We start from the raw sequence: 18,466 nt of genomic DNA, 5'->3' as shown, positions 1-18,466 counted from the left end.
TCCTCTGTACATGCACAAACTCAGTGCTATATACCCAAGTTCCCTTTATCAGTAGAGCTCAGTATGCTTCAGCAGCTAGATGCTCTGAGCAGAGCCAGTCTTACCTGCAAAATTCCCCTTGCACCAGAAACGCTGCTTGGTGTGCACTAAGCACTTCAATCACATCCCATTTTGCTGGCCTGCAGTGGTGAGTCTTCCCCTGCGGCAGAGGCGGCTGCAGTCTTGCGATGAACCCTGCCTGAGAGCCTGAAACTCCCAGAGGAGAAGCAAATTGGATTTCCATCTGACCTGCTTTTGGCAAGCCCTCTGGTCTCCAGGCCACCAGGCAGAGCAGGGGACCAAAATCTTTCCCCCTCTTCCGGGAGCTGAAATCAGGCGGCAGCTGCTTGCTCTGTGGAGGCAGCTCAGGTGGGTCTGTGCCTACAACACCTCCATGCAGTTATGGAAGGCCCCTCTCTCTGGGCTGGGCTTGGTCCAATCCAGGGAGTGATTTTGGCCTTGCCCAGAAACAGGACTTGAGACCCGACAAGTCTGTCACCTGCTGAGCAGGGCTGCAGCTTTCCAAGTGGGGAACTTGGGATCTCCATGGGATCCTGCCTTTGCCCTGATGCCAGGTTTTGGCCTTCCTTCCAGCACTACACATCTGGTGTATGAAATGACCTGGGCTGGACCTAGAAACACACTGCAGGGAGCAAAGGGACAAGATGGGAGCCTGGAGGAATATGCAACTTCCTAAGACCATTCTTCTCTAGTTACTCTCACCCCTGGCTGGGGGCACTGTGCTGAGTGGCACAGTAATATTACACCTTGTACCAGGGCTAGCAGGAGTAGGACTGAGAGAGAGCAGGGCCGGGGGCCAAAGCAGACTCCTGCAGGAATGCTGGGATGGCATAGGTCCAAGAAAGGCTGAGGAAACTGCAAGTGGTTCCTGAGTGTGAGGAAATAGGACCACGTAAGGGAGCACAACCACGCTCCCCTGGAAAGCCATTCTTGCGTGGAAGGGGGCGAGGGGACTGGGCTGCAGCGGCTATGTAAAATTCAACATACAGAAGCAGCAGGAAGAGGCTAAAATAAGCCCCACAAAACATGCAAGCGTGCACCCCCAAGGGTGTGAGCTGTTCCTCTAAATGCAGCGGGGAGGATACCTCATGAGAGAGGTGCCGGGCAGCTGTCCACACCTTGCTCTGCCACGTGGACATGCAGCAGCACTCCGTACATGCCTCCCTCTCCTGTTAGTGGAAGCAAGTCACCTCCCTTCGGGGCAGGGACAGGCTTGGGACTGGCACTTTTGGAAGCAGCCCAGCTTGGGCTGAAGGCTTGGCCGGACTTGTAAGGAAGGTGGGGGAAGGTAAACCAGACACCCACCCTGGGGAGGGAAATACCCTCACACTAAAACCCCCTCCCTTGGGAGCCTAGCAGAGCAGTCCTGCGCTGACACGAGCTTGGCAGGCCTCTCCTGCACCCACCACCTCTGCAGGCAGCAGCGAAGGGTTAAGAGCTGCAGCCTGCAGGGACACTCTACAGGCAGATTTACACCCAAATTTGGGGTTTTGCAAAAAGCTGTCACAAAAGGCTGAGCGGGACAGAAATATTTCCATGATGTATCCCATTTGTTTCTAATTCCAAATGAAACAGTTTCTTTTTAAACAAACAAACCCTTCCCCGCAGCACTGGCAGTCGGGCACAGAGCTAGGCGGGCGCTGGTGCGCAGCGAGGACCGGGCAGGTCACAGCGCCCACCCGGAGCTTCGCGTTGGGGCATAGCTGAGCTGAGGGAGCTTCGGGTGCTCCGGTGCTCCGGGTGCTCCGGCGCAGGGCTGCAAGCAGGGAGCAGAGGGGAAACCTGGCCCCCTGAACACTTGCACCCCTCACCCCTGGGTCCCCGGCAGCCGGCCCCTGCATGGGAGCTGCCAAGCAGCTCAGCCCTCCGTGAGCCCAGGAACCAGGGGGGACGCTGGCTGGGGAGCATTGGACAGACATGGGCTCCAGGGCCAGGGCCACCCTCCTGCCCGCAGCCAGGCATCCCCTGGAGGGGAGCCAAGCTGCGGGAAGACCTGAGTTCATGCCTCCCAGGGAAGGAAATGGGGAATTCACGGGGACACCAGCCTCAGGACAACCGGAGACAGGGCCGCGGGGCCGGGACCCGGCTCGGAGGAGAGCTGTTCCCTGGGCCAGGCTCTGCTCCGGCGCGGACCCCCCGTGGGGGAGCGCTTGGGCGCTTGGCGTCCCATGTGCGGCCAGGCCGAGCCCTGCGGTGGGACACCGGCGCGGGCAGCACGGACGCCGGGGCTCAGCCCCTACTCGCCCCCTCAGCCCTGCAGCCTCTGGGGCTCGCCCTGCCAGCCCCTGCTGCCCACCCCAATGGCCCCATGGCCCCCTCAGCCCCATGGCCCCCTCTGCTCGCCCCTGCAGCCCGGGCCGGGCCGGCCGTGCTCTGAGGCCGGAGACCCCTCAGCCACCGGGAGCAGAGTCCGGGGCGCGGCGGCAGCGGCGCCCGAGCAGCGCCCGAGCAGCGCCCGGCGCCCCCGCGCGCAGCGGCGGCAGCGGCGGCAGCTCGGGCCCTGCAGGGCAGCGCGCGGCGGCGCAGCCGGCTCCGCGGGCAGCGGCGGGGCGGGGCGGGGCCGGGGCGGTGGGGAGGGGCGGGGCCGGGGCGGGGCCGGGGCGGCCCGCGCGGCGCGGCGAGCCAATGGCGGCGGCGGGCGCGTGGGCGGGCGGTGCCGGCGGCGCGGCGCGGGGCCGCGAGCGGGACGGAGTCTGCGGCCCGCGCGGCGCGGCGCTGCTGCCGGGGCGCGGCGGCGGGAGCGGGAGCGGGAGCGCAGCGCGGTGCGGTGCGGGGGGGCGCGGCCGGCGGAGCGGAGCGCGGGCCCCGGATCCCGGGCGCCCTTTGTTGTCTCGGCCGCCGCCGAGCCTCCCGCGGCGCGGGCTCTGCGGGCCGCTCCTTGCGCGGCGGCGGGGCGGCCCGGGGGCGGCGGCGGCCCGCGGAGCGCAGGATGTCCCAGGAAAACCTCCTCGGCATGGACGAGGCGGCGCTGAGGAAGCTGGTGAGTCCCCGCGGCGGCGGCGGCCCGGCTCCCCGCGGCCTCCTTGGCCCGACGTGCTGGCGGCCGGGGCGCGGGCTGAGCCTCCGGGCCGGGGCAGGAGGGCCCAGGGGCCGGGCAGCAGCGAGAGGCGTTTGTGCATCCGCGGGTGGCCGAGCTGCTGCCACGGCACCGGCGGCCCGGCGTCCTCACGCCGGGGGAGCCTGGCAAACGAGCGGGGGGGCTGCTCGCGGGGAGCCCCCCTGCTGCAATGCCTCCCGCGGGGGGTCTTCGGCCCCGGCCCGCGAGATCCGCAGGGGTCAGACCCTTCCCGCTGCCGGCGCCTGGCTGCTGGGCTGTCTGGGCCCACGTGAGCCCTGGCACAAGCAGGCTTCCTAGCTCATCCTTGGCCCGTGGGGTCTCCGGATCCCCTCCTTTCGCCACAGTGGAACTGTTGGCCCTGTAGCATCTGTCAGTTGGCTCCGTCTCCCAGGCTGGCTGCTCCTGCCTGAGACGCTTCCTGCTGCCTGCTCTGTTACCTGCTCGGTCCTCTCCCATTGCCAGGTGGGGATGTTGCTGCTTCCCATCTGCCTTGTGTTCTTCTGGCTTAGGTCTCTGCTTCCCCTTTGCCCAGGGTTGGCTTAGCTTCAGGGGCTGAACCCTCCCCGGTCCCTGTCACTTGCTTCCTGCTGCTGATGCTGTGCCCTGCACTGCCAGGCGTTGAGTCCCGGGGCCTCCTAGGCAGCTGCCGGAATAAATTTCCGCAGCATGTCCAGTAGATGAAGCAGGATTGCTTACCCGCGTGTTTTAAGTTCTCCTGAAGAAGCAGCTGGAGCTGCGTCCTAGCCCTGTGACTACCTGGGCTGAACGGGCTCGTGGCGAATTGGCACTTGCGTGGCCTGAGTGGGAGTCTGGGTGTTGGGCTCTAACCTGCCGAGCCAGGGCTGAGCGTCAGGAAGCTGTAAACGCCTGGCAGCGGAGCCCTCGTGCTGCAGGACATGCACATCCTCTTTGGAGCCCAGGCCGAGCACCCCAGCAGAGCGCGGCGCTGCTTGGGGCTGGCCTGCCGCCTTCCCCATAGCTAACCTTCCCCAAAAGCTGGCCCTCTCCTCTGGCTCCTGCGTAGCGTGGGTCCCTGGTCGGAGGGTTTTGCTTGGGTGACCTGGAGGCTGAGCTGGTTGTAAACAGCAGCAGGCGCTGGAATGACGCTGGGTTATGGTTAACAGCAGGAAGCTGAGTCAGCTTGGAAAGAACGTCTGTTAGGAACAGGAAAGAGTCGGGGTGCCGTGACCCCAGTGGGAACGGGGAGCTGCATGTCACGATGGGCGGGGGGCCAGCGCGTGGGCCGTGCCGCCTTTCTGCCAGAGCCTCGCAACACACCGATCCTTATCCTGCTCCGGGTGACGACTTGCAGACCTGTCTCCTGCACTCGCCTCGGGGAGAGCATAGGAGAGGAAAAGGGGAGCATAAGGGCTTTTGGGGGGGGATTGATGTTGTCCCAGGCTGATGGAAAGCAGACAATGCAGAGCCCGTGGTGGCCCCGTGGTGGCCTTGCCCTGTGCCGAGATCATGCCTGCCTTGGCTGTGCAGGATTTTGTGGTTTTTGCTGGCTCGCGCGTGCCCTCCGTACCAGAGCTGACTTGCTGGTGCAGCCAGCTGTGTCCCCGAGGGCAGGGCCTGCTAGGTGGCAATCACAGCTGCCTGCATGCTGCTCATATGTTGAGAGAGCTGTGCTTGCATTGAGGAGCCCACCAGTCTCCTTGGGGTGAAGCAGGGACCGTACAGTCGTGAGAATGGGTGGTCTGGGTTAGCAGTATGGCTTGGGGCAACAAGCATTGGTCCAGCTTGCCCATAACGAGTCCTGTGACCGGGCAAAGCCAAGTCCAATCAGGGGACCCTGTTCGGAGTGTGCTGGAGGACCAGGGAAGGGCCAAGGCTGAGCACTGCAGTGCTGTGAGAAGCAAAGGTGGAGCTTGGTGGTGGCATGGGTTGTGCAGGAAGGGAGGTGTCAGCACCTGGGAGGATAAGGGGAGCGAGCAGTCCGGCACCTGGCTCTTGCTGCAGGGACAAAAACCCTTCCTGTGCCGCCAGGGCAGAGTCCCTTCCTTCATGGTCAGGTAGGGCAACAGTGTGGGGAGCAGAGGAGGCCTCCCTGGTGGGTGCAACAGCTCAGACCTGCGTAAGGGTCACTGCTGTAGGGTAAGCAGGGCTCTGCCTCAGCCAGCAAGGTATGTTTGGAGACTTTTTTTTCCCCATCCTGGCTGTGCCCCGGCACTGCTGCTTCCTACCTGACACTGGCAGAGGTCTCTGGGCTGACTTGGAGCTCCGGGCTGGGGTGGTGGGATGGGTAGCCGGGTCTCTGATGGAGCTGGGTCTCTGGCTTGCCTAGTGAGGTGGATCTTACCCCAGCAGTGAGCAATGCTTTTTCCTGAAGCTTTCTTCTTGTAGCCCGCTGTGGCTTTGCATCCCTGTGAGTGCCTTGCTTGGGGATGGTGTCTTCCTTCAATAGCAGGCTTGGCGCGTGTGCGTTTGCTGCTCCTTGGCCACATGGGCGTTCAAGATAGACGTTGCCCCAGGTACTCTGCGATTCCGCTGCCGTAGAGGCAGAGCCGTGGGCTCCTGGAGCTGCAAGCTGGGCTGCTGGAGAGGAAAGCAGCTGGAGGGGTCCAAGGAGGGTGGTTCTCTCCATCCCACTGCAGGCCATGGAGCCATCCCTCCCTCCCTGGCTGCTGGCACTGTAACTTATCTCTTCCACCTCCTGGCAGCGGGGGACTTTGGAGGTTGGCATTAACTCCTCTGCCACTTGGCATTAACCCCTCTGCCACTGCCGTTGGTCTTCCTCCTGCCCTGCCTCCACCCATCTCCTGAGGGGCTGCTCATGGCTGTGATCTTTCCACGCCCCTGCAGAGCTGGCTGGGGAAAGCCGGCTCTGAAATGACGTTGATGTGAGGCAGGGAAGGGATTTCTTTCTTTCTTTCTTCCTTTCTTTTTTTTTTTTTTTTTGGTGCTGGCTTTTGGCTCCGCTCAGCTGGAAGAGGATTAGCCCATATAAGGGAAAACTGCCTGCCTCTCCCACCACTTCCTCCCTGCTCCTCTGCTCTCCCTCGCCCTCAGCTCCTGTCCTGTCCTGTTCTCCTCCCTCCTGGCAAGTGGGATCTTGGCAGCAATGTTTGATGTCCCTGGGGGGCTTTTGGAAGAAGAAGGGTTTGAGGATGTGAGGAGGTCCCTGCAGCCCCCCGACCACCTTGTGTGCTTGCCGGGAGGGCTGCGGTGCCGGGGGCGGAACAGGCTGGGCCGGGAGCAGCCCCTGGACCGCCCGTGCAAGCAGGGCCACACATCTCTGCCACGCGCCTGCCTCCTGTGAACTGTCATGCGTTTCTCTCCCAAATGGAGATGGGGGGGGCCTGGCACCCAGGCAGCTTGCTGACATGGATGTGATGCATCTCACCGTGGACAGGGGGTGGCCAGCCAGGTCATCTGCTTCCCAGCCAGGGCAAGCTGGTTGGGATGAACTTGCGGTGTGGTCCAAAGGCTACTGTGGGCTTGGAGGAGCTCAGAGCAAATGCTGGCCAGGGAGGGAGTGGTGGGGTGGCTGCTGTTGCAGGGATGGTTCTTGGCTGTGTGTCTGGAAGCAGTGGAGATATGTGAGTGCGTGGAGCTGTAGCGAACTCTGGGCCATGGTCTGTTGGCTCTGGACCAGGGGGTGCTGCCCGCTCTCAGCCACTCTGGATTCATGCCAGCTAGTTTGAGGCAGGACACAAATCCCCTTGCAAGCAGAGGCAGGTCTAGGGCAGACCTTGAGCTGGGAAAGTCACAAGCCTGAGGTCCCTTCTTATGCCCCAGCGCTTTTTGGGGAAGATTTGTCCTGTCCAGCCTTTCAGCAGCCCCAAAGAGCCGTTGCATCCTCGTCACGTCCCCCGTCACCCAGCCATCCCTTCTGTTTGCTTGTTCCCGGGAGGCAGCCACGTTCTCCGTAGCTCCTTCCGAAGGCAAGAGCAAAGCTCTGGGCTGTAGGAGACGCTTTGCAGGCGGGTAGCTCCTTCGAGGACTGGAGGCTGCTTTGGGAATGCAGCTGGCTCCTGTCCCCGGAGCAGAGTTTCCCTGTGGCCAGGCTCCAGCTTTTTCAGTACCCTTGTCTGTGCTCTGCCTCCGCCAGGAGCCGGGTGGGTACAGGGCTAATTACAACTGGCCGGGAGGAGCCGCCACGGGCTGCATGGACGTGGCCTGGCTGGGCCGGGGCTGAGGCAAGGCTCTGAAAATCACCGGGAAAGCAGCCCACGGGTGGCTTGCCAGCACCCTCTTCACAAAGCCACTTTGTGTGCGCGACTCGGCAGGCGTTCGCTCCTAACCGTTAATTTGCTGCCGACGGGGCAGGGCCCGCAGGGCCCTGGCGTGTCCGGAGCTCCTGGCGCTCTGCTCTAGGCTGGGTTGGGCCCTTCGGCCCCTTTCCACCTCCCGGCTCCAGCTGTGGTTTCCGGCACGTTTCCCCTTTGCTGCTGGCCGCGGAGCCTTCAAAGCCATTTGTTTTCCTTGTCCTGGCTCCGTGCTGACGTGGGCTTGGGATGAGGCTTTCTCCTGCTCTGCCACAGTTCCTCCTGCAGAGGAAAGGCTTGCTGAGCGCCCTGTGACCCAAGTGCAGAGCAGATCCTACCTAGAGCCCCCCTAGGCAGGGCAGACTGCCTGGTGGTTTCCCTTCTCTCCCTCCTGTCTAGGAGTGAATTCACTTTTGGCTTCACACTTTTGAGCAGCAGCTGGGACACTGGAATCGGGACATCTCTGCCTGTTTTTTGTGAGTTTTGAACCAGTACCTAACTGGGGTTTGCTCCCATGAGAAACCAGGGCTGCTCCTAGAAGAGTGACACTGGGCCACAGCTAGAATTATGAGGCTAAAGAGCTGGAGACACAAGCACGTGAGGGTCATCGGGATATCTTCTGCTCCCGGATACAAGGCATGGGCCCCTAGACCTCCTCAGCCCTCCCAGCTCCTCTTGTGTGCTGCGCTGCTGCCTCTGCATCACACGTCCGTCAAATATATGACCCACTGCCTGCAGAGACCTCCATGCTGGGGATGAAAGGGCTGAACAGCATGCAGTCAGCAGCTTATTTAGCAAACGGTCAGGGTCTCGGCCTCCCAGCGTGGGGCAGAAGAGCGTTTGTCTGTGCACGAGGCCCATCTTGCACAGCTGCAGGAGAGCCTGACTTGCCATCGTTCCTCTCCCTCCTCCTCCTCCAAACACCCTGTCCCAGATCCGCCGGGGACTGGGTGCACACAGGCCCTTGCGAGAGGCTGTCAGGGTCTGGTTTTTGGCTGGCAGCTCTTTCTAACTCTTCCTTTTGGGCTTGATCTGCCCCGGGGTCCGTCATTCCCCCAAGATCCTTGTTGCCACCCTGGGCACGCTGGAGCAGGGCTTCCCGTGCGGTCGGGCAGGACAGGCTGGCCGCGGAGCCTCTCCTGCCTTGGGTTGCGGACTGTCCCATCGGCTGGCACAGGAGGCTTCCCCCAGCCCGGCACCGCGTGGGAGGGCAGCAGACTGCGATTTTGGGTGTCCTGCTGATGCTCCCGTGGTTTTGGCAAGCTTCGGTTCAGGCTTGGTTTCGTGGGGTCCTGCCTGCCCTTCTTGCGGTGCTGAGCGCTGTCCCCCTGTCCTTGGGACACGGGGAGGACCTGGTCTGGGGGCCACCACGTTTGCGCCCCTAAGGCCGAAGTTTGAAGCCCGTCCGTGTCCGGCTGCACATAGGACACCGCGGAGCAGGGAGCTCTCCTCGGCAAGAAGCCGAGGGCTTGCGGCGCTGTGGCCTGGGGGACCTGCCCGGCTCGTTCCTACCGCTGCTGCCTCGCTGTGGGGGCTGTTCGGAGGCGCTGCGGCCCCGCGGTCCGGCCCGATGCTGCCACGGCTCTGCGCGGTGCTGAGCTGAGCCAGGCTGCCCCTGTGCTTTCCCCGGGGCGGGCGGAAGCGCTGTCTCCGGATGAAAGCCCCCACCTTTGAGAGCGAGCCTTGCTGGGCTCCGGGGGGGGGTGGCTGCCTCCCCCAGGCTCTTTCCGTCTGGGAGGAAGATGCTTCAAGGGTTGCAGGATGCGATAAGCAGCTGCAGCGTGTCCCATACAAATCGTGCTGGCGGGGGGGCGCCGGGAGGAAAAGGCGCTCGGAAGCGCGGGGAGACGCTCGCGCTTGGAACGGCTGCCGCCAGCTTCACGAGGGAGCCGGGATCGGAGCGGTTCTGGGGCGCTTTCGGTGCGGGGCGGCGCCGCGGCTGTGTGGGTCTCCCCGGGATCGGGGCAGCGAGCCGGTCGACGGCTAAAAGATCACGTCTCAGGGTGCTGCGGGCTGGCTCTCCCCTTGGGCCCTGCGGGCTCTGCTTCGGCCCCGATGAAAATATTCCCTCCGTCCTGACCCGGCGCGGGGAGGAGATGTCGGAGGGCGATGGCTTGGCTAGCGGAGCCTCTGCCCGGAGAGTCTGCGCGCGCCGCTGGCCTGCGGCAAGGAGCGCTGCGGGCTGCGTTTGGGGCCCTGCCCCGGCTCGCTCCTGGCCTCGCTGTGCTTCCCACGGCAGCTCAACTTGCAAGCCTGGATTGAACGTGCCTGGGTCCGACTTAGGGCTAAAATTGGGGATCTGGGCTCTGGCGTGCCTTGGAGCTGGGGCAGAGCCCTGCTGGGGGAGCGGAGCCTTTTCCCGGCTGGTGCCTTGCAGGCAGAGCCCCTCCGTAGCTGCGGTGAGAGCTCCCGAGGGGCCTTTGCCTGGCCTGGGCTCCAGAGAGCCGGGGTGAGCCGAGTCCCCCCCTCCCAAACGCCCTGGCGCCCGCGCTTGGTGCAGGCAAGGGTCTTCCCCTCCGAGCCCCGTTCGGTGGCCTGGAGACAGCCCGTCGCGGGGGGACCGATGCTCTCGTCCCGCGGCGCGGATGCTGCGGCTCCCAGCCCGCCGGGGCTCGACGCTCGCAGCGGCTGCTTTGGGTCACGGAGTTTATTTTTAACGAGTTCCATGAGAAATCGCCCCGTGCGTTCCCTCGCGGGGAGCCGGCCCCAGCGCCTTGAGGTCCCGCAGCAGGAGAGCAGGAAGCCAGCTGGGTCCGTGCCTGCCCCCGGAGCGCCCTTCCCCGGGGAGAGCAGGCTCCTCGCGCCCCTCTTTGCCGTGGGGAGGGGGCTCTGCACTGCCCCCCCCCCCCCCTTGAGGAACCGCTCCGGCTGACCACAGAGCCTTGGTCTGCAAGGGGTGAAGCACCCTTGGGTGCCTGTGAGGGTGCTGCCGGCCCTGTGCCCTTCCCAGGGAGCGATGGGGCCAGCGGCACGTTGTGGGGCTTGGCGGGGGGGGGTGGATGCTTCCCACGCGCAGCGGGTTGGACTTTGCTTTGGGACAGATCCTGCTCGTGCCTTCGGCTCCAAGAGCCGCCTGCATTCCCTGCTAGCGCTGCCCGGGTGAGGAAGACGAGGCCGGCGCCCTCCTCGATGGGGTGCTGGGATCCTCCTAGCCTGGGCGCTGTGGCCTTGGGTGCCAGCTCCCGGGAGAGCTGGGTGGTTCCCAGGAGACGCGGCACGGGGAAGTGGGGCTGGGGCGCTCCTTGCCCACACCTGCAGCCGCTGCACGGGCGGGCGAGCGAGCCCCCGTGCCCGAGCTCACCCGGGGAGGACGGACCCCCTGGCCGCTGTGCCACCTGCCCCATCTCCTCGTCCCCAACGCACGCACGCGCGAGCCGGAGGCGGGGAAAGCCAGGCTTGCCGTCCCCGGCCCCAGCTTCCTGTGGGGAGCCGGAGCGTCTTCCCCTCGAAGGGCCGCTTGCGCAGCTCCCCTCTCCGCGCCGGCCTCGCGGGCGCCCGTGCAAGCTGCGCCCTGCTCTCGCCCCTCGCGGGGGCTGTGGGTGGCGGCAGCGCCCGGGCGGCGGGGCCTCGCGCCGCGGGGGACGAGGGCACGGCGGAGCGGCACAGACGGCCCCTTTGTGCTGCGCGTGGGCGGCCCGGCCGGCGATCCTGGCGGAGGGTGGCACCGGGGGCCCAGCTGGCATAAAGAGCCGCCCCTGGGTGACGCGCGCGGCAGTGCGGTGCAGACCCCCCCCCCCCACCCCGCTCTGTTTGCACCCCAGCTGGAGGCCACGCTGGACCTTGCCGAGCGGCGCCGCATTCGCTCGGCCATCAGGGAGCTGCGGCGCCAGGAGCTGGAGCGGGACGAGGAGGCGCTGGCGTCCAAGCGCTTCCGCTCGGAGCGCGGCAGCCACAGGCAGGACAACAAGGAGAACTGGCTGCGGTGAGTGCGGCGCGGGAGGGCAGGAGGGGCGGACGCCGCTCGCGTCCCGTCTCACCCCAAGAGGACGGTGTCCTCGGCTCCCCTGCGCCCCGCTCCACCCTGTCCCGCTGATGCCTGTCCCCTGCTATGGCTTGGGCAGACATTGATGGGCGCGAGGGTGGGAAGAGCCTGGCGTGAGGATGGTTCTGTGCGGGGGGGCTCTATGGCTTGAATTTGTCTGGGCTGCCAGTGGGGGATGTGGAGCCGTGAGGGGACTTTGCTCCCAAGCACCCACCTCGGATCCTGGCTAGCCTCTCTCATGCCCTTGGCCCTGCACAGGTCCCAGCAGCTAGAGGAGGAGCAGCAGAAGGCCCTGGCCTCATTGTCCCAGAAACTCGAATCGATCACGGATGTGGAGGAGCTGACAAAACTGGTGAGTGACCTCTGCTGGGTCATGGGCTGACCTTGCCTGGCCCAAAGCGAAGGCTCCTGCCAGGCGGGGACACCACGAGAAGTCTCGTGCCACTGAGACTTCCCGTGCTGCTCCTGCCCCCTTGAGAGGCCGCTGCTTGTGACGGGGATGCTCACCTGGCGTCACGGCCGGCTCTCTCCCCCTGCAGCTGCGGGGGGCCAGCGAGTACGAGGAGCGCAAGCTGATCCGCGCTGCCATCCGCAAGCTGCGGGCTGAGGAGATCGAAGGTAAGGCGCCATCCCCGTATCCCAGCCGCGCTGAGCTGCTGCTACCCCAGAGGTGCTGGGACATGGCCAGCTCCTTGCTAACCGCCTTCGTTTGCTTCCATCCAGCTGCAACCCTGGCTGGGAATGTGCAGAGCAGCCGGAGGGATGACGCTGAGCCACCAACGCTGCCTGGGAGAGTGGAGAGCGGCCAGAGGGGTGAGAGTGTGCAACCAGCCCTGCCTAGGAGCCGGGAGAGCAGCCAGAGAGATGATGCCGAGCCCGGGGCAGCTCGAGGCAGGAACATGGAGAGCAGCCAGAGAGGCAACACTGAGCCACTGACTGTGACCGGGAGTGTGGAGAGCAGCCGGAGGGGTGATGATGAGCCGCCAACCCTGGCTGGGAGCATGGAGAGCAGCCACAGGGGTGATGCTGAACCACTGGCTGCTAAGGAGCCTGAGCCGACTGAAGCTGAACGCTCCGCGGTGAGTGCGGAGGGCTCTGCTGATGGGGGAATCGCTGTGAATTTTCCGTCTCCTTCGCTTGGTTTCCTTGTCCCAGCATTTCTTGGACAGGCTACCCCAGCGCAAGTGTGACTTACCTGCCTTGGTGGCCTGGGGCAGGTGCCCTTGGCCATACAGCTGGGGCTGGGACAAGGGGATGGCAGGAGCTTGCATCGATGAGCGAGGGCTGGAGCCAGGGAGGGCACGGCCAGGCACCCAGCGCTGGGCTGTTCCCACATGTCCCCATCAGTGGTGAGCTGGGGCTGGAGCCAGGGGCCCAGCTGGGCACCTTTCGCTGTGCCGTGTGCCCCTGATAGCGGTGGGCCGGGACTGGAGCTGGTGGGGTTGGCCAGCCATCCTGTGCTGGGCTGGGCCAGCGTGTCCCCGTCAGCGAGGAGCCAGGGCTGGAGCAGGAGAACGTGCTGTGTCCAACCTGGCTACTAGAAGGCTTCGGGCACCGGCTGGAGACAGTGCTCCGTTTGGGCTGTGGCCTCAGGACTGGCTTCACCTTGGCCTCTCCTGCAGGTCCTACTGAAGCTGTCTTGGGGATGCAGCCTTGGCAGTGCTGGACTGGGTCTGTGCCCACTTTGGCCAGGATGTGCTTGCTGGGAGAGGGGGCAGCAGCATCTGCTGGGTGCTTGATGAGTGGAGGACTGTGGGGCATCCCTCCCTGCTGTGGGTCTGGAGGGGCCATGTTCTTTGGGGAAGACGGCTGCTGCTCGGTGCCAGGCTTTGACTGCTGCTCACCCTGGTGGTTGTGGTGGCTGCTGCCAGCAGTCACCTTGCACAGGCAGAAACCTGAGCCCCGTTTCCCTCTCCCCACGCTTGGTGTCACTGCTCATGTTCAAGGGGTCTGGGCTTGGTCTGGAGATAGGCTGGTGCTTGCAGGTGATGGGTCTCCTGGTGGGCATGGCTAGGGGAGGATGAGCTGGTGGAGCAGGCTGAGGATCGGGCCTGGGGCTGGCAGGAATGGGTGAAAGCCTGGTCATCCCTTTCCCTGCCTATGGTTTCCTGCCGTGCTGAGCCTTCAGGGTACAGCTCTCGTGATGATAGGAGGTCCCTGCATGCAGAGGCACAGCACAGGGTCTCCATTTGGGGGAGAGGATGGGGAAGGGGAGAAGCAGCTGGAAAGCAGTGGTTGTAACCACAACCAAGTAGGAAGGAGTGGGGCCCCCCAGCACATCCGCTTTCATTCACCCTCTGCCTCCCCCAGGGCCACGGCAGAAGGCTTGGGGAGGGAAAGGTGGCCCTGCTTCACCCTTCACCGCTCTTCTGCCTTCCCCCTCGGGGTCTGCTGGTGCTGCAGTCCTGTGCAGCAACCCTGCACAAGGCCCTGTCCACGCAGGGGTATTTCCTGAGCAGCCAGTGGAGCCATCCCAGCTTATCTGGCCAGCTTCTCCAAAACTTGGGGCTGTTCCTCTAAAATAGGGATCCTGGCATGGGGTGCCGATTTGGGTACTGCTTTCCCCTGTAGGCTTCCTGGGGTACCATCCCCTCGCCACGTCCACCCTTGTCTGTCACGTCAGCAGCTGGAGCTCGTGCTGCTCCCAGGGTTCGTGCTGTGCTGCTTCTCTGCTGGGATCTGTTAGTCCTTCCTGGCTCTGTGCTGATGCTCCGAGCCCCCGTGCTGCAGCTTGTTTACCATCCCCCTGTTGCAGGACGGTCCCGATGCTCCCAGACGTGCCATTTGTGCCCAGCACAGCCAGGACTCCTGCTCCGATTGAGACAAACGCCCCCAGGATGCCCCTGGTGCTCCTCAGGCGCTGGGTGGTGTGGGCCCCTGTCACCCACATGTCCTCTGTGGTTTGAGAGGAGCTTTCCCAGATTTTGCTCCGATGACAGCATATAGTCCCAGGCTCTGAGCATCTCCGTGTTGGCTGAGTGATGGGGACAGTGCAGGGCAGCAGAGGAAGCCCAGGGGAACCTTGTGCCTTCACTGCTCCCATCTGACCAGAGCCACTGGGTGACACAGGCAGGCCCAGGCTGACATGAAGCCATGGGGTGGGTTGGAGCTAGATGCTCCCCTGCATCGTGGAGCTCTTTCTGGCTATTTGGGGCTTGGGAAGCAGGGGTCACTGGGCAGAGACTGTCTTTTCCACCCACCTCTTGGCATCAGTGCTGGACAAGGCTGGGAAATGGGCTGCCTCTGTGTGCCATGCGGGTGGCAGAGGGCGCAGAGGGACCCAAGAGCCAGCTCCTGGCTCTGTGCTCTCCTGCCTATCTCAGCCGTACACAGAGGGGTGACTGGAGCCCCAGGGACATAAAGGGCAGTTATGGGGTCTAGTCTTCCCATTTCAGTAGATATAGCCTCCCCGTCCCTTACCTTGCCAGCACTGCCCGGCTGCCTTGCCTGATGCAGTCTGAGAGGGTTCAGTGCTGCAGCAGGTTGCTGGTGCTGGGCAGCGCAGCCTGGGAAGGGCAGGAGAGGCAGCAGCGCTTAGGGATACTTGCTCTCCCACAAGCCTTCTGCAGTTCTCTAATGGCCCCAGCGCTGCTGCTGGACCCCCGGTGTGGGATGTGGGATCGATCTCGCGTGTTGTATGGGAGCCTACGGCTTACTGTGGTGCACGTGAAAGTATGTCCCGCCTGCTGCCCTGGGCCAGAACCTGGGGTGCGTGGGGAGAGGCCTCCACGGGTGCAGCATCTCCCTGGCCGGGTGGCAGGCGCAGGCTGGGCACTGGGCTGGTGGAGATGGTGTTTCTGACGTACCTTGCATACGGAGCTGCTTGGCCATCCTTTGTGATGGGGAGGGGGGCACCAGAGGGGCTGACCTAGCTCTCACTCGCCTCTCTCCCTAGGCCCATGAGCAAGGCAATGTGGTGGAGCAGGAGCACATCCGGACTGAGATCCAGGAGCTACGCAGCGAGCAGCAGAGAGCGCCTGAAAAACCCAATGCCCAGGGTGAGCCGATGTAAATCCTGCTTTCCCTGGGCAAAACCCTGCCCGCGTTCCTGGACAGGGGATGAAGCAGAGCCTGGGAGTGCAAGAGGATGCTCTTGGCAGGGCTGGAGTGTGGCAGGTGCTAGGAGAATGGAGAGGGTTGCAGGGGGTCTCCTAAAGAGCCTGAGATTGGGGCAGGGGAGCCCTGGGGGCACTGGAAGAGGAATGATGCACAAGCAGCTTGAGGTTTCCCCTCTAAGAAGCTTGTTCTCTCTCCTGTAGATGCAGCCTCGGGGACCCTTGCGCTCCTGGATCTGCACCAGGCCCCAGAGTCCTGTCCAGCCCCCGAGCCGGAGCCCAAAGAGCACGCCGAGGAGCTGGAGCAGGGCCAGCCACGCTCCGAGCTTGCTGCTCAGGCTGAGTTGCAGTATCGAGCCTCCTGGAAGGAAAAGAGCCCAGAGAGCCCCTCTGCCACGCGAGAGCCCGGAGCGGAGCAGTTGGAGACATCCCGCAGCGTGGGGGGAAGCTGCCGGGTAGAGCAGGCTCTTCCGCAACAGCCCTGTGCCGTTAGCCAGGGCAGCCAGGTACGGAGACACCTGCATTTCTACAGGCTGGGACTTGGTGGGACCACCAGGACCATGTGCCCTCTGAGTAGAGGGGCTGGAGGTCCCACAGAGCTGTGGCCACACATGAAGGTAGCTTGGTGGCTCTTCACAGCCCCATGACCGCTCAGTGGCCTGGCAAGGCAAGTGCTCGCCACTCTCTAGGGGCTTTGACCCCGCTCGGGTGAAGAGTGTGGTTTGGCTGATTCTCTCCAGCTCACTGCGGTTTCCCCTTCCCTCCCCGCAGTTTGTTGTCTGCATGAGGGGCCAGGCGCCAGAGAAGACGGGAAATCCTCCGGTGGAGAAGCAAGCAGGTAAGAGCAGCCCGGCACCTCCCGCGCGAGCAGCGCGCGCGGCACCGTGGCTTCCCCGCGGCAGCGCCGTGACCCGCCGGTGCCGTGGGCGAGCGGCGCTGGCTCCTGCTGTGCTGCCGAGGACCCGGCGGCTGGAAGAAGCGTGTCGTCTCGTGCTGCTGACGGCGCCGGGCAGAGCGGGCTCCGTGTCCCCCCCCTGCGCCCGGGGAAGGAGGCGTCCCCTCGCTCCGGGTGGCGATGAGCTTCCCCAGCAGAATAAACAGAGCGAGGGCAGGCTGCGAGCCCTGGGGACGTGACTTATGTCCGCGCGGAGCGGAGGCAGGAATGTAATGGCACGGTCGGGTCAGGCTGAAGGCCTTCGTGGACAGTGACCCGTCTGCCTGCCTGGCCATCCGCTGGCCACCGCGGTGCCTGCCGTGGCCACCCAGTCCCGGCAGAGTGGGGTGCCGCGTGCGTTGTTTACAAGTCCCCCAGCTACTGGCCGGACTGCTGCAGGGCCATGAAAGGGAATCTGTGCACGCAACAAACTCCGGCCTTTTACATTCTTTATCCCAATAAGGCTGGGAGCTGAGCACCGCTCCGGCCCCATCCCCCACGGGGCTGCACTCGCTGGCCTGGCTGGGGGCTGAGCACCGCTCTGGTCCCTTCTTGCCTGCCCTGGGTGCTTTTGGCAGCCTTGAGGGATCATGGTGCCCCTTGGATGCACTCGTCCCGCTTCCGGGAAAGTCCTTTCTTTCCGCCGTGCCGGGAGGAAATAAGAAAGACCAGAGACAAGTTCCCCGCCCCAGGCACCTGTAGAGCCGTGGGTCCCACCTGCAGCAACCCTTGCAAGTGGACCTCTTGCTAGCGCTGCAGCAGTGGGACATCCCCTCCATCCCTTCAAGAAGCCCAGGGAAAGCCAAGAGGGGCAGGGACTGCCGGCTAACCGGGAAGGCAGAAGCAAGGGAGCTCCTGGGCTGGGCTGGAGCCCGAGGGCAGAACGAGCGCTGGGGGCAAAGGGAAGCACGTGGCACCGGCCTCCTGTCACCCGAGGGGCTCTGGCCGAGACCTGGCTGCTGGGGAAAGGCCAAGCCTCTCCTCTTGGGTGTCAGCCACTCTGCTCCTCAGCCAGAGCCGGTGCCTGCCGGGCGCAGACTCAGCCATGGTGCCCTGCAGCGCTGTTGGGTGCTGCTGGCCCCTGGCTGGCAGCTGCCTTCTCCGCACCCGACCATCACACCTGGGGCTGTGCTGGCAGCCGGTCGGCAGTGGCATGGGCAGTTCTCAGCCTCGGCATGGCGATGGCGTGCTGTGCCTTAGCTCTGCTATCCCCGGCTTGCTGCGGTGGGGATGGGGCTGTTTCACAGGGCAGGTGCCACATCTGCCCCCACTGGAGCCCTGGCCTGGAGGTGGTGCGCGGAGCCCCTGAGCTCCCTTGTCTCTCCCTCCGGAGGCAACGCCGGGCTCACCCAGCTCTGCCGGTGACCCACGTACCTCTCCAGGCCCTGGGTGCCTCTCACTGCCCGGTCTGGATGCTGATGCCCCAAGTCTGCCCCTTGCCCTCCTGCGCTACGGGATTTGGCACTGCAGAGCGGAACCCTCTGCTGACCAGGAGCCGCGCAGGGTCCCAGGCGCAGGGCAGCCTGCGGATGCTGGCAGCTGTCGGTGCCACAGTCTGGGAAGCGTGGGGTGACCCCAGGAGACCCCCGGGTGCTGTGCATGGTGGTGGTGGTGGTGGGATGGTTGACAACACTACCCTGTGCCGCTCTGACCCTCTGCTCCCTTTGGCTTGTTCCTCGCCTATCTGAAAATGGCCCGTCCCTTCCCGAATGGCAGCGCCCGCCCAGCGCGGAGCAGGGAGCCCGGCTCGCCTGGACACTCACCGCTGGGAGCAAGCGCCTTCCTCCCTGCGCCCGGCCGGCCGCGCAGGTAAGGTCCCTTTGCTGGGGGTGGCCGTCTCCGCTCTCGCTGCGCTTCCTGGTGGCGGCAGGTCCCCTGCAGAGGCCGGGGGAGGCGAGAAGCTCCGCGGCGGTGGCAGGATGCTGTGCGGCCGGTGTCGCTGGCTGCCGGCACGGGGCACGTTTTCTGCTCCCTCTGGTCTCCGTGGCTTGTCGCACCTGTGCGTGACCACGTGCGCTGCCAGCAGTCGGGGCCCCTCAGGGAGCCTGCTGGAGAGTGCTGCAGGCACCGAAGGGGCACCATGGGGGGCTGCGTGCACCGCGGGGGCACCCGGGGAGGCTGCGTGCACCGCGGGGATGCCCTGAGCGGACACCACGGGGGCTGCAT

General features: G+C 64.7%; 1 protein-coding gene across 4 annotated transcripts in view; it reads left to right on the top strand.

Annotated features, from left to right (window-relative positions):
- The first annotated feature begins 2,886 nt into the window (after window positions 1-2,886).
- SMTN (smoothelin) overlaps window positions 2,887-18,466 on the top strand; it is a 31,326-nt gene continuing 15,746 nt past the window's right edge. The window contains exons 1-9 of one of the 4 annotated variants that reach the window (XM_067307209.1): window positions 2,887-3,040; window positions 11,091-11,251; window positions 11,570-11,663; window positions 11,851-11,929; window positions 12,035-12,390; window positions 15,207-15,309; window positions 15,571-15,872; window positions 16,138-16,204; window positions 18,017-18,109. In XM_067307209.1, coding sequence (XP_067163310.1) covers window positions 2,990-3,040; window positions 11,091-11,251; window positions 11,570-11,663; window positions 11,851-11,929; window positions 12,035-12,390; window positions 15,207-15,309; window positions 15,571-15,872; window positions 16,138-16,204; window positions 18,017-18,109 — 1,306 coding nt within the window. In that variant the 5' untranslated portion in view covers window positions 2,887-2,989. The remainder of the gene's footprint in view (window positions 3,041-11,090; window positions 11,252-11,569; window positions 11,664-11,850; window positions 11,930-12,034; window positions 12,391-15,206; window positions 15,310-15,570; window positions 15,873-16,137; window positions 16,205-18,016; window positions 18,110-18,466) is intronic. The other 3 variants (XM_067307208.1, XM_067307207.1, XM_067307206.1) reach the window with 3 other exon arrangements.

Source organism: Apteryx mantelli, chromosome 17 (assembly GCF_036417845.1).
Source record: "Apteryx mantelli isolate bAptMan1 chromosome 17, bAptMan1.hap1, whole genome shotgun sequence".
Taxonomy (NCBI): Eukaryota; Metazoa; Chordata; class Aves; order Apterygiformes; family Apterygidae; genus Apteryx; species Apteryx mantelli.
The sequence above is the reverse complement of the archived record's forward strand: the minus strand, read 5'-3'. Positions and strand labels throughout refer to the sequence as shown.